The 14769-nt window shown below is 42.0% G+C and overlaps 1 protein-coding gene across 1 annotated transcript in view; it reads right to left on the bottom strand.

Annotated features, from left to right (window-relative positions):
- The window catches only part of SNX29 (sorting nexin 29), a 586499-nt gene extending 573288 nt beyond the window's left edge, over nucleotides 1–13211 (bottom strand). Inside the window, exon 1 of the mRNA XM_063430302.1 lies at nucleotides 13096–13211. Coding sequence (XP_063286372.1) covers nucleotides 13096–13102 — 7 coding nt within the window. The 5' untranslated portion in view covers nucleotides 13103–13211. The remainder of the gene's footprint in view (nucleotides 1–13095) is intronic.
- Nucleotides 13212–14769: the final 1558 nt, after the last annotated feature.

The following is a 14769-nucleotide window of genomic DNA, read 5'->3' on the forward strand; positions in this document are numbered from 1 at the left end:
CTGGCAAACAGGCCCCTCCATGAACCAGTGGCGAGGTTACTTTCGCCACAAGCTCTTTAACCATTGACATGTTAATCCCTCATAGAAAAGGGATAACAAATTCTGCGTGGCTCGGCTCATTCATTTCAGCAAGCTATTTTCCAGCTCATCACTCTGCTGCATGCAAAACAAACCACAGAGCGCAGGCACCTTACCAAACAGATTTCCAAATAATAAGGTAATGAGGTCAGCCTTTGCTAATTTTACCCAGAATTTATTCAGAAAACAGTTTGCTCGATTTGACATCAAATATTTACATGTCTAATGTTTGTTTACACAAACAAAAATACATCAAATAAAAAAATATAAATAATATAAAAATCTCCAATATCTGAGAGTATTGTCCGCGTCAGGAATTGTTACTTGGATAGGGAGCGTTTGTCAACATTTTAGTGAAAGCTGTATGCCAGACCCAGCAGCAAGTACTCATTAATTTTAAAAAAATGAAGCTTGTATAACAAGTATAAATATCTGTACTAGCACCATCTATTAACTCACAGATTAACTTTGAAAGTCCAAACTAGAATATACTTTTTCACATTTTAATAAATACATAAAACAGCCCTGAAAATTATTTTTTTTATTTATTTTATTTTATTTTTTAAAACGAGAGTTTTTTTGGGTTGCTCCAACCACCCTGATCACTTCTGCTTTTTCAACATAAATATTTGCACTTTTGAGCTGAGCTGTCTTTGCCGTCTGCGCTTCTCTATAGTGCTCCATTTTGTTTGCTTTTTTAAATTCCCTCTCTCCTGTCCACACCCTCTCTTCCCAGCACAGAGTGCGTATGCAAACACTCTGAGCCGTAAGAACAGTCCAATCAATGCTTCTCTGAAAGAAGCATTAGATTGGATCGCGCAAGTAATGCTGTGAGGTTGGACAAGGCACGGAATCCAGCGAGGGGAATTTTGCAATTAACTGGATTCCAGGTCAGTTTTTTTTTCCTTCTACATGAATAAAATATAAATAATCGAGTCATTTATAAAAGGTTGGAGGAAGCTAAACACCACTAAAGGAATACTCCAAAGGACCAATATTTTATACAATTAATTAAAACGCTGGGATATAGGGAGGTTGGACCTTGGGACAGATACACTTTAGTACTGTTTCCCAATTGGGGTTCCGCGAGAACACAAATGGGGTTCTGACGTAATTTTGGCAAACAAAATGACTGCCGCAATAATTGAAGTGGGCGGCGAGGGTGCACTCTCCACTGCTGAGCTTCCTTGCGTGCACAGCAGTGATGCCGGAGCCGAAATATGACGTCACTCCGGCACGTCACTAAGAGTCATGCGAGGGAGCTGAGCAGGAAGATCACTGCTCCCTCACCGCCCGCACTGTACGCCAGCTGCTTAGCTCCACTGGACCCCAGGGACTGCACGCCAGCCACTCAGCCCAGCAGCCCCCAGGGAAATAGAGACTCCATGCCAGCACTGTCAAGGTAGGGAGGCTGGGTGGTGTGAAATTGAAAAAAAAAAAAATTAAAAGTTGTGTGTGTCTGTTAAGGAGTTTGTATGTGTCTTTGTCAGAGTGTGTGTGTGTGTGTGTGTGTGTGTGTGTGTGTGTGTGTATCATATACACTGTTTGTCAGTGAGAGTGTGTGTTTGTCAAGTGTCAAGGTTTGTGTAATCCCCATATGCTATGCATCCATTGTATGTAATATTAAAATTAGTTCCTTAATAATAAATAAATGTAAAAAAAAAAAAGGTAAAAAGTTTTATGGACTCCTCAAACCCTACTCGAAATGTTGTCTCACCCTGTAAGGTAAGGCAAGTATAAAACACCCACAGCATTTTCAGGTGTGAGGGCGACATCATCGAACCATAAGAAGGCCACCTGACCAAAACAAAAAGGCATAAACGTGTAATCTAATTGGTTATCCAGCACTTTGAGATCATCCATTAGATGAAGGTCAAAGGCAATGTTTCATATAGAGAGCACTGGGGACTTACTGTGCATGCAACAGTTGCCAGACTCAGTCAATTGTATGTTTTTCACGAAGAACCACTGAATCCAATTGTTCTATTTGAATCACTGCAGCCCTGAATATGAGGCCTTAATATTATTGACAGTTTTCATAAATTTAAATTGACAGACAGCTGCTACAGGCATATTTAGAGACCAATATAAACATTGTTTTTTTCAGACGGCAAGGACAGGGTCACTGCACCAAAACCCCTATATTCATATTTAGTGATTTTGGAGCTAAAGTATCTGTGGCAAACCTAGCCACTTCAGACTATTTTGTTTATCTTTGAGGGTTGCCCTAGAAAGACTGGTTTATATATGATGTTTGATGTGTTTGCTTAAAATGTGAAAGAGGGAATTTGTATGCTAGTGGCACGAAGTGCTTGTGAAACAAAAAGTACCGAATGGGAGCCCACACACAGGGGGTCGTGTGGCTCCCATTAACGGATTGCAACAATGTATCAATCGGCTGTTAATTGATTCACAGGGTGGCCGTCGTTCGGCTACTGACCACGAGGCAGCGGTCATTTTAGATTCCCTTTTTGCCCAGCAGTGTTTGGTCGTCGAGTGCCTGGAACTAAAATCGTCTACTCAACGGCACGAACACCGCTGGACTTCCAGGCTGTTCGGGAGTGTCGGTCTTTCGGTAGTTTTTCCCCACTTGTGTATTCGTGACTTTTATGAGGAATGTATATTGAAGTGTATTTCGTGCGGCATTCGGCTGATTGTGCTGGGATCTGAGCGGTACTTTCACGAAGTATGCGCTCAGACCCCAGCTATCTGCCGAACAGTCATACGATACAATGGCACAAATAATATGTAAGTTACGGATTTTTATGTGAAAAGCCGGTTCTGCTGTATGGAGGGATAATCTACTTAACAGGATATTCTAGTGGGAGTAACCCTCTCGTACAGAAGTGCATGGTGGGAGAAATGTTCTGTATGTTAAGTCCCCCATGTAGTCCCCTACTATACAACCCCTGTAGAGTCAGTACGGAAACCCCTTGCATGGGGAACCACATAAATACTGGAGCTTGTGAATAAAATAGTCAGTTGACTCCCAGAACTGTGTTGTCTGGTTACTGGGGGGGATTTGGGATATTGCCTTAATTTTCAGCGCTTTCCTTGGATTACCTTCTTCTACCAGCGGAGATATTGGGATTTAATATTGCAGCTCCGCTACAGTATCCCTTTTAGTAATGACCCAAAACCTCCCCACCACATTCTTTTGCTTGATCAGTAGGACCATACTAATAACTTAAATATTTAATTTACTACCCTTAGTGTCCCCTGCCTATTTAAAAATCGGTTTGTTTGTTTTTTGTTGTGGTTTTGCTTTCACAATGATTACTTCCCAATTTAAATTTAAAAAAAAAAAATATTTAAATTACATTAAAAAAAAAAAAGAAAAATTATTTTAATTTACCTTAATCCAGCATGGGGCAACTCAACCAGCAGTAATCTTCCATGCTCTCTTGTGACATCACCCAGAACTTGCATGGACCAATCAAAGGAACAAGAGTTCCAAGATGCCAATGGCATGTGTGCAACTAGCCCTGGACACACAAGTGCCAATAACTCAGTATGTGAGGTGTTTCAAGCGGAAACATTGCACATACATACGCCTATCACTTCATATCACTGACATAGTCATGGTGGTTGGAGTACCTCTTTAAAAGATCAAAAAGGGTCAGGAACACAAACATGTATTGCTGACCCTATAGGGTTAAAATCACCATCTAGCCCCTCTGCCCCCCTCCCTAAAATAGTAAAATCTTACTTGTATTCAAGCCTGAAGCTGAAGGCTTTGTCCCTGTTTCTTTTTGACCTGCCCACTGCCTGCTGACATCAGCAGAAGTGGTAGCCTGATCCAATCACAATGCTTCCCCATAGGATTGGCTGAGACTGACAAAGAGGCAGATCAGGATGGGGTGCGTTGCAACTGGATTTGTTCGCGTCCAGACTGAACGTCCAACTGCCCCGATACTTCAGTTGGAGGCCGGACCCAGCATTCAACCCGACTAATCTCTGATTGGACAACATCCATTTGTGTGTCGATTGTTGAAGGGTATCCGTTTCTCTAGACCTCCGAGATCCAGATATTCATCGTTTTGGGATGTTAACATTGTTCTTGGTTTCTTGGAGTCGTGGCCCCGTAATGAGGAGTTAGCGCTAAAACAATTGTCATGGAAATTGGTTATGCTCCTATGTCTCCTTTCATGCAAGAGAGTCTTGGACGTCAGAGCTTTGGACTGGAACGCGATCTCATTCACCCCCGAGGGTGTGTCATTTAACATCTCGACGAGAACTAAGACGGTTTCTAAGTCGATGGCCTACCCTAGGTGTTCAGTCAGACCTGCTCTGTGTCATGTGGCTTGTCTCAGAGTTTACTTGGATCGCACTCGCCAGTTGAGGTCATCGGAATTGTCTCAACTGTTTATTTCCTTTAGGACACCGTTTCTCCCGGTCTCCTCGACTACGTTGGGTTAAGAGTCTCCTTTCCGCTGCGGGGATTGATACTTCAATCTTTTCGGCTCATTCGGTTAGAGGTGCCATGGCATCGAAGGCTTCTACGATGGGATGTCGTTTGGATGATATCTTGAAGGCGGCGGATTGGTCTAAGGAATCTACGTTCCGCGATTTTTATTTCCGCCCGATTGAACATGTTTCCTCGTTAGTTGTGGCTCAGCTTTAAACTAGCATAACAGGAACCTCCGTGTCATTAATAATATTCCCAGATTTTACTAATAACAGGACGTAAAGTCATGATTTTATTAATGACACGGAGGCGAGTATTATTCCCGCCCACCCACCCGTGGGTCTGAGTCAGATTTACGATATTGGTTCAATCGGGGGGTCTTCTTCTCTCACGGTAAGTACCCATGATTTACTTGTTATTAGGTATGCGGTGTGGTCTTTGTAATTGTGATATATGTGATATACTGACAGTGGTGTATTTTGTTATAAGTGCCGAATGATTCTAATATGTTACACTCAGATCCCAAGTTTGGATTTTACCACCTATTTCTCTTTTTTTACAGCTTGATTTCGTTGTGAGGACGTCTACCATGTTGGCGATTGTTAATTCCTGAAGTGGATATTTCGGTTGTTGGGTCTTCAGTTCAGAAGGCAAAGAAGAGGAAGTGGAAGTACATAGCAAGAAATGTATGGACTGTTCCTATAAGCTGATTGGCTGCCCTGTTACAAGGCAGATCTGGTTGTATCTGTTATATATGGTTCATATTTTACATTTTTTCTCTTTCAGTTATATTTTCTCTTTGCTGCTGAGGAATAAAATAAGAAAGAGAGAGCATAATACTCGCCTCCATGTCATTAATAAAATCATGACTTTACGTCATGTTATTAGTAAAATCTGGGAATTATGCTTTAAAGTTATTGGTAACTATACTATTGCACCATTATCTTTGTATTTTATATTTTCTAGGAACTAAACCCCTCGTCATCTTCCTGCAACATACAAATGTTAATTAAAAGATTACATGCTATATTATGTATAAGCTAATACTAGTGTAGTTTTTACTATTTTTGTTTAGAGCACATCTGTAACGGACCGTTTCGCCCGCAAGAGGACAAAAACCGTTTAGGCGATAATCCCCTTTCAGATAGACCAGCAGCTACTGTAATCACCAACCTCCCGAACTCCAAACTGCACGAATCCACCAACTCCCAACTGCACATACATGAATTACCTAATCTCCTGAACTGGAATCATACGAACACTGGAAACAGCCAAACAGGAAAAGCCATAAAACGGCTTACACTCCTGGCAATCGGCATACATTCAAATTCCCCCAAAGAACGAGACGACACATCGCTTTGAGGGCTAAACAGGAACAAAAGATTTATTCACACACTGTCTTATAAAGGATTCTCCCATGCAAGGGGGGGGATTTACAATACACCAATCACACAATGGTTACATCCCACAGATTCCCTCCCCTTAGCCTGGGAGGTAATCCAATTATACATACATTTTAAAACATACTTTTTAACCAACATTCATAACTCTAAAACCATACATCCAATTCACATAAATTACATATTCACAATCAATCCATTCAGGGGAACAACATATCAAAAAATGGCATGAATCAGACCAGGGGTTCAGAAGTTAGTAAAATATATTTTGGGCCCTGGCTGGCACATGGCTATCTGGCTCAAACTGGTTTCAGAGTCTTCCATCCTGGAGATAATGGAGAAGTAATCCAATTACCTCCCAGGACAGAGACCAGACTCCATTATGCACATGGGGACACAAAAGGCAGTAAAACACTTTAAAATACATAAAGTCACCTTTTACATATAACACACAGACATTTCACATATCCCCAGATAGCTGGGATCTGAGCGCACAAAACTACCAAATAGCGCTCAGATCCTATTCACACAGTTCAATTGCCATGGAGCCGAAGTCTTTAACTACACGAATGGGCTCCATGGCATAGCTATCTGGGTTAACACATTCACATAAAGTCGGATCCATAGTCCAAAGGCAAGAGGCGGGCAAGCAGCCCGCTCCAAGGACACGTGGCGAGGTCGGTTTCGCCGCAACATCTATATATTTTGGTATTTGCATAGGTTTCTTTTCACTATATGGGGTTGAGTGCTCTTTATACTTGTTACAGTTGCCCACACTATGTATCTTTGGATTCCCTCCAAATGCTTGAAATATTTGTATTTTTTTTTTTGAGCATAGGGGATACATACATTTCACAGTCTAAAGCACTGAGTAAATGACACAAATAATATAAAATCAAGTAAAAATAATATTTGAATGAATAGTCCAAGCACCAAAAATTATTACGGGAATCCAACAATAAGTAGGGGAAACCATTTGTGAGCAGTTTGGCAACCAAGATAAATCAACAAAACATTAGTAAACTGAGAGGGCACAAGGGCACTCTTGGCACCCTAGCCATTACAGTAGGCTGTGGTTAAGGTGTCTGCAGTATTACTTTAAAAGTGGTCTTCTCGGAGGGGTGGTTTGGACTCCGACCGGAAGGGCAGCATAGCCTGAGACCTCTGCTTCTCTAACCCCTTAATAAGCACTTTATCAGCGCAATTCTAACCTATTCAAACATTAATAGGGAGAGCATGTCACATTGATCCACCCCAGTCCCCCAGGAGCTCGAATTCCAGCTCTCACACAGGCCCTATGGATGGGTTTTTGCCGGGACCAGACATGCGGGATTGGATTCCAAATATGGCGCCGTCTCCACCGTCCTCCCCAGCAGGCTCGGACCATGCCACGCTGAAAAGCATATGTGCTGAACTGCGATCCTTAGCATTCGTGATGGCTATACAGGATTTCCAGACCCTCACCTCCACGCTATGTGACACCATTAGGACCAAAATCGCCTTGATCCGCACTGAGGTGACCAGCTGCAAGTACAGGGGAACAGGTGTTGGGTCAAGTGGAGGACATTCAAGCTGCGTGAGCAACCCAGGTAGCGCTGCAGGGCTTAGGGGATAAACATGCCGAGCGCTGGTGGTTGTGTTACATGTATATAGCAGACAGGATACATTGGGGCGGTGGCAGTGCCCATGGATGGATGAGCGGCGACCTACCCATACACTTCGGCAACCCATGCGCACTATAACTTACTCTGATTCTCCCATTCCTCGTTCACTCCAAAGAAGAATCCTTTTCTTCCACTTCTCCTTCTTGCTTTTCTCCCATGAATCTACAAACTCAAAAGCATGACGCTGATTTGATGTGACCTCAGCAGGGGATCATTGCACACATCTGGTTATGAGATACCTTGTATAAGCCTCGTATAATATTGTAAACTCAATTGCAAACTAATGTTGAGTACACTATGCCATCGCTACATGTATACAAGTTGACTCTGTTAGCATTGTTTCTGACTGTCTATATTCATTACATGTCTTGGCATAAAAACATATTGTATTACCACATCCCCCTCAATTACCCCATTCTTTTTCTATACCCACTTTTTCCCACATCTTGGAAAATAAAAAATTACCAATTTAAAAAAAAAAAAAAAAAGTGGCCTTCTACCAGAATTTTGCCAAACCTAGATAATATCCAGGGATAAACAAGGAATAAAATAAAAATATATATATATTTTATTTAAAAAAAATAGTACCACCATGAATTGAAAATTGCTTCAGGAGACAAGTATGGCACACAATTTCAAATAGAAATATTTAATGTTGCAATATTCACAAAAAATTCTAGAAAGTTAATTTGGAAAATGGGTTGGGTTGTGGAAGAAATACAGCTACTGGAAAAAAAATGGAATCAAATACAGTAATTCAGAAAGTATTGTTACGCGAGGCTACAGCCCTGATTGATGGCTTAAAAAAAAAGTTTCAGATCTAATTTTGGCGCACTTATATTGCTAGCCCCAAGTCCCCCCCGTCATATTGAGATAGAAAAAAAAAAAAGAATGCTTTCCTATGAGACTGGCTGAATGCGCGCGCAGCTCTTGCCGCACATGCGCATTCAACCGATGACGGCAGAAGGAGGAGGAGATTCCCCAGCGCCGAGGGAGCCCGGCGCTGGAAAAAGGTAGGAATTTAACCCCTTCCTCACCCTAGAGCCCAGCGGGAGGGGGACCCAGAGGGTGAGGGGGACCCACGGACCCTATAGAGCCAGGAAAACGAGTATGTTTTCCTGGCACTATAGTGGTCCTTTAACCCCTTAAGGACCAAACATCTGGAATAAAAGGGAATCATGACATGTCACACATGCCATGTGTCCTTAAGGGGTTAATGCACCATCTTTTGTTGTTAACTCGAAAAAACAGAGTGGGGATATATATTTTTGTGGGTACAGGCTTACTGCTGTAAGTTTGGAAATGAATATTGTGGAGCGCACACTGGAGGTGTAGAATTTATAAAAATATAGATTTATACAATATTCTGAAAGCATTCTAACAATTCATAGAACATGTTGGGTTTAGAGTTGAATATAGGGTATTGGGAGGGTCCATAAAAATGTACCATGGGGCCTAAGCCCCTTTGGTCTTTTTCCTCTACAGAAAAAGCTAGTGAAGTTTTGAAAGCATTGCAGTTATATAACAGGTTGGAATGTTTATAAGCTTTCACTTTCAGTTTGTATAAATATAATGTGTTCTCCAATAAACTTTTGCACAGGTTGTAAATTTAATGTCAAGTTTGCATAGACAAAGTCTCCCACCCATCCCACCTCACAGTTGTGAGTACTATTAGATAATTTTACCATAATTAAAGTTTCCCATAGTGGATATAGTCTGTGTAATTGCTTTGAAATATGTGGCTCCAAATTTAGAGAGCAACTTCAGCAAAGCACAAAATTCACTGTAATTCATGAGGGAGAATTCCATGTTTCTGATTACAAAGTTGAGGATGGGAGGGAAGAGTTTTTTCAAGAGGGAAGGCACACTTTAATAGCTCCACATGCAAATGTTACATCGCGATCCACTCCAGCCATAATTCCCATCGCAGAAACCAACAACCCCTGAATATATATTAAAAGGATACCTCTACTACTGGTTTGTTCACTCATGCTCTGCGTTTTCTATGGAAACTCCTTAGTTGGCACTGATAGCGCTGGCTAGGGTTCAAACACCGGCATGCTAGAAACAAGGCCAACGTGTGAGCGGGGAAAATCCAAAAAAGACTGTAGGTGCTGAGGACAGACCTAGGAGTTTGTGTTACATGAAGGGTAACACCCATAAAGCTGAAGAAAATGGTGGGGCTAGAACAATGTATGATGAGTAAATCTCAGTATGTTATATTGAATACAGTGTGTGTGTGTATATATATATATATATATATATATATATACATACACACACACACACACACACACACACACACAATGTATTTGGGGATGATTAAGCCAAAAAGAATATTTATTTCACAGATTCACTTTATCAAGTGTGTGCAGCAATTTTAATTTGGGTGTTTAAACAAAATATGAGTATATTCTTGATTTATAAAATATTTTACCAGGAAGGATACATTGAAATTTCTCTTGTTTCAAGTATGTCCTGGGCCCACAAACCTTCCATTGTTACATACTGATAAGCGGTTATGAATCACATTTTATATTTAAACAAATATTACATTTAAAAAAAATACCATCTAGACATTACCTAAAAATACTAACTTATTTGTGATGAATAAACACCACAATTCTGCTCCCTGTAATAACCAGGAATATAGAAAGAGTGCCAACTCTCATAATTGTGTCTTCAGCCATTAAAAGAACACTCCAAAAACCACATCCACTATAGCTTACAACAGAAGTGCCCTGCACCCCCCATGTAAGTCAGGGCTCTGACAGGTCGCCATGGCGACTAGGATTTTTGTCCTGGCGCCTGGGATTTGTTGGCACATTCAGCCCCCATGGTGGTCAGCTGCCTATGAGTGAAGGCAGGCGGCCGGACAGCTTATAAAGATCACCATCTACTGCTGTCCACGTCTTTTGCCCCCGCTGCTACGCTCCCCTTCCTCCATCAACTTCTCTTGCAGCATCTGCTCCCCTTTCTTCTCAGCCACCGATATTCCCTGAAACCATGCTCCTCAATATTCATGCTCTATTCCCTACTAAGCAATCCACATCAGCTTATTACAAACTCCCCTCCGTAATAATCACCCCTTGTGTCAACTGTCCCCACTCTATCCCCAGCAGCCAGCTCTCCTCACCATCCTAAACATAGCCAGCCATGTTTAATATTGAACAGCTGGAAACAGGCTCTACAACAGGGGTGCCTAATAGGAAGATCTCCAGATGTATTAAAACTACAACTTTCATGATTCTCTGCCATTCTAAAGATGTGCAAAGCATCATGGGAGCTGTAGTCTTGCACCATCTGGGGATCTATTTATTGGGCACCCCTGCTTCACAACCAGGGGAGTGTGACACCATAGTTAGAACCATCCTACTCCAAACAAGAGCATCACAGTGGGAAAAAATATTCCAATGCATGAAAGGGGACCGTGGGAAAAAACAATACAAGAGCATGCAAAGTGGGTAAAGGTATATAAACGTGCCAATTATTATGAATAAACATGGGGAGTAAAAAGTTAAAATTAAAATAACAAAAGTATAAATAACCACCAATACAGGCACAGAAAGGAAAATATAACCCAACAACTAGAATTGTTGCAATGCACTATTAAGATCATACAAGGAATAATAGAAATTAAAGTCTGCACATCAAGAAAGTCAGTACAACCAAAATGTATCTACATCTCCTAGTAACAGTTACTTCCACTGGTGTAGGACCTCACATCTGGCCTTTCCAAACAGGAAGTACAGTGATTACAAAAGAGAGAGTGATCATATCTCACTATCTTTGTCAGTCCTACATTTTCCAAACAAGTTGACTTCTCAGCTGGAAATACAAAAGGTGTGTACTATAACGTTAATCCAAAATCGGGAATGTGCCATCACCAAGAGTGTACCTCACTCACTCAACAATACACAATACTGAAGCAAAAAATAGCAGATATGGCTATACAACAATATAAGCTAAAGAGGAGGGATAGCACATCAATAGAGAATACAACCTTAAAACAGGACGGGATCTTTGAACAGATCTAGAACATAAATATAATAATATATGGTGAAGTATGAATGAACAAGAATATAATAACTTCTCAGCTGGATTCCTGTAGAAAGTGTTAAATCATCTTTTCACTTGCATTTTAAGTCTGTTTACCATATTCCAGGGATACAGACACATTTCCACTAGAGAGCAAGTGGCCCATGCAATCAGTGTTATAGGGACACTATAGTCACCTGAACAACTTTAGCTTAATGAAGCAGTTGTGGTGTATAGAACATGCCCCTGCAGCCTCACTGCTCAATCCTCTGCCATTTAGGAGTTAAATCCCTTTGTTTATGAACCTTAGTCACACCTCCCTGCATGTGACTTGCACAGCCTTCCATAAACACTTCCTGTAAAGAGAGCCCTATTTAGGCTTTCTTTATTGCAAGTTCTGTTTAATTAAGATTTTCTTATCCCCCGCTATGTTAATAGCTTGCTAGACCCTGCAAGAGCCTCCTGTATGTGATTAAAGGTCAATTTAGAGATTAAGATACAATTATTTAAGGTAAATTACATCTGTTTGAAAGTGAAACCAGTTTTTGTTTCATGCAGGCTCTGTCAATCATAGCCGGGGAGGTGTGGCTAGGGCTGCATAAACAGAAACAAAGTGATTTATTTCCTAAATGACAGTGAATTGAGCAGTGAAATTGCAGGGGAATGATCTATACACTAAAACTGCATTATTTAGCTAAAGTAATTTATGTGACTATAGTGTTCCTTTAATTACTTTGATTCCTTAAGATTACTGTTATCAAGCATTTGAAGGTAATGGTAATTTTTATGTTGGCTCCTGTCGTTTTCTGCAACTTAGAATGTTAAAATGTGTTCCTTTTTGTACCTATATAGGTGATTATTTGTATTTTTGTTGATTTGGTTTTTTACTTTCGAAACTGGTTTACGAAAGATGGTATCTGCTAGTACTGCCAATGGATGCATTTCCACATCTGGGTTTTTTTTTTTTATCCTGATTTCCTTAAGTCGATTCCTCCTCACACCTATGTTTTCTGTAAGTAAGCATTTATCACACTATAGACTCCACTATGAATTGTAAGTCCAGCATAAATGTGAGAGGTGGGGGGTGTTTGTTTTTTTCTTGCATACAGACACTGAATTAGAGGGGAAAACTACAAGAATGAGCAGATGGGGCACCTGTACAAGTGAAGGGTGCTGAGAAAAAGTCTCCCAGTGTCACAAGTAAGGCTGTACAAGGAAGGAACTGATGTGTGAGAGGCTTCTTTGGACATTGTAGAAATGTGTCTCTTGAGCCAGAGGATGGCACTAGTGATAGGAATACTGCACAGGATGGCACTATAGGACTGGGCAGGGCACACTAGAAAATTGAAATTAAGGACCCTGCAAAAATAAAATCAATACAGGTTTATCTGCCAGACAGTGATCAAGCTCCAGTGACAGCATGCTCTGCTTGTCCATGTGATGGGCTATTTACTTCCTATTTGGCAGCAGTGCTCAGTAACCTAAGCTGCTTACACCTGGTACTCACCACTCATTGCCACAGCTCCCTCACACCTACAGGTAAACAAACAGCACTGACAGGACACCGGAAAGTGCAACTCCTCCCCAGATTGTAAATCCCAGCGCCCATACACATTCACTGGGATACAGGATTAATGGGCGAGTCTATCGCACAAGCCGAGGGGGGGGCAATGGCAAACTGTCACATATCAAAATTAATAGAGTAGAATATTTATTCACTCAAATAATAACTACAATAAAGGATTGTAGATAAAGCCTATATACGGGTAATAAAAATGTTTTGGGACATGGTAATTGCCCTTCGTTAAAGTTGCATTAAACAGCTCCCCCCCAGATGTAAAATGGATCGCTCCGTGCAATACCAACATGGAGGGAGATGTCACATGACGTGAATGCCTGTCACGTGACCGAATCAGGGAAGCCCCTGGTTGTCCTGGCGACGTTTCAACCAATTGCTACTTTTATTGAAAGATCTAAATGTGGTATGGAGCCAGTAAATAGAACAAAGATCCTAGCATTCTATACAATACTTTAAAAAAAATAATTGCAATGGTGGCTCGGGGTTTATTCAACTAACCGGTGCATTGTTGCAAATTAAAATCCGAATTGCAAAATGAGAATGTGAAAATAGCCAATTTGTAACACGTTTCTGCCATTGTCCCAGTGTGGTTTTTATAGCCTCAGATTTGTCATTTGGATTTAATGTAGGTACAATGTGGAGTCTGGTGAATGAACTCTACACATAGGGCTGTTCACTGTGTGAACTGAAAGTGATTTTCACATTTAAATGAACACTTTGGTCGCCATAACAACTTGAGCTTAATGAAGTAGTTTTGGTGTATAGATCATGCCCCTGAAGCCTCTGCTCAATTCACTGCCATTTAGGAGTGAAGTCACTTTTGTTTCTGTTTATGCAGCCCTAGCCACACCTCCCCTGGCTGCAGGCCCGGACTGGCCATCGGGCATACCGGGCAAATGCCCGGTGGGCCGCGATGGCCGTGGGGCCGAGGCCGGCAGGGGAGATCTCAGGATCTCCCCGGCCGGCCCATGCAGGGCCAGCGCTATCTGAGCGCCGGCCCTGCTGTGTGTCTCCATGGGCCGGTGGAGAGATCAAAGATCTCCCTCACCGGCCCAGAGGCACTGTAACATGCGGCCGCCGGCTGTGGGGTGTGAGGGAGGGAGGAGAGGACCGGCGGAGCTCTACCCAGCAGCTCCGCCGGGTCCTCTCGCGAGGTCTGAGCGTTGCCGCGGTTACCACGGCAACGCTCAGATCTCGCGAGAGTGAACTCTAGCCGGCAGGGGCTAGAGTTCACTCTCACCACTGGACCACCAGGGAAGGATGGCAGCATGGCACCCCTCCTCCACCCAGGCAGAACGGATCTCCCCCCTCCCAGGATAAAGGTAAGAAGGGAGGGGGGGATATAACTTTTTTTTTTTTTTTTTAAATTATTAATAAAAAAAAATACATTTAAATTAAAAAAAATCACACTAACAGCCCCCTCACACACACATCACCCCCAGCCACACACAGCACCCCCAGACACACACACAGCACCCCCAGACACACACACAGCACCCCCAGACACAGACAGCACCCCCAGACACACACACAGCACCCCGACACAAACACAGCACCACATGTGTGTGTGTGTCTGGGGGTGCTGTGTGTGTGTCTGGGGGT

Source organism: Pelobates fuscus, chromosome 8 (genome assembly GCF_036172605.1).
Source record: "Pelobates fuscus isolate aPelFus1 chromosome 8, aPelFus1.pri, whole genome shotgun sequence".
In the NCBI taxonomy this organism is placed as follows: domain Eukaryota; kingdom Metazoa; phylum Chordata; class Amphibia; order Anura; family Pelobatidae; genus Pelobates; species Pelobates fuscus.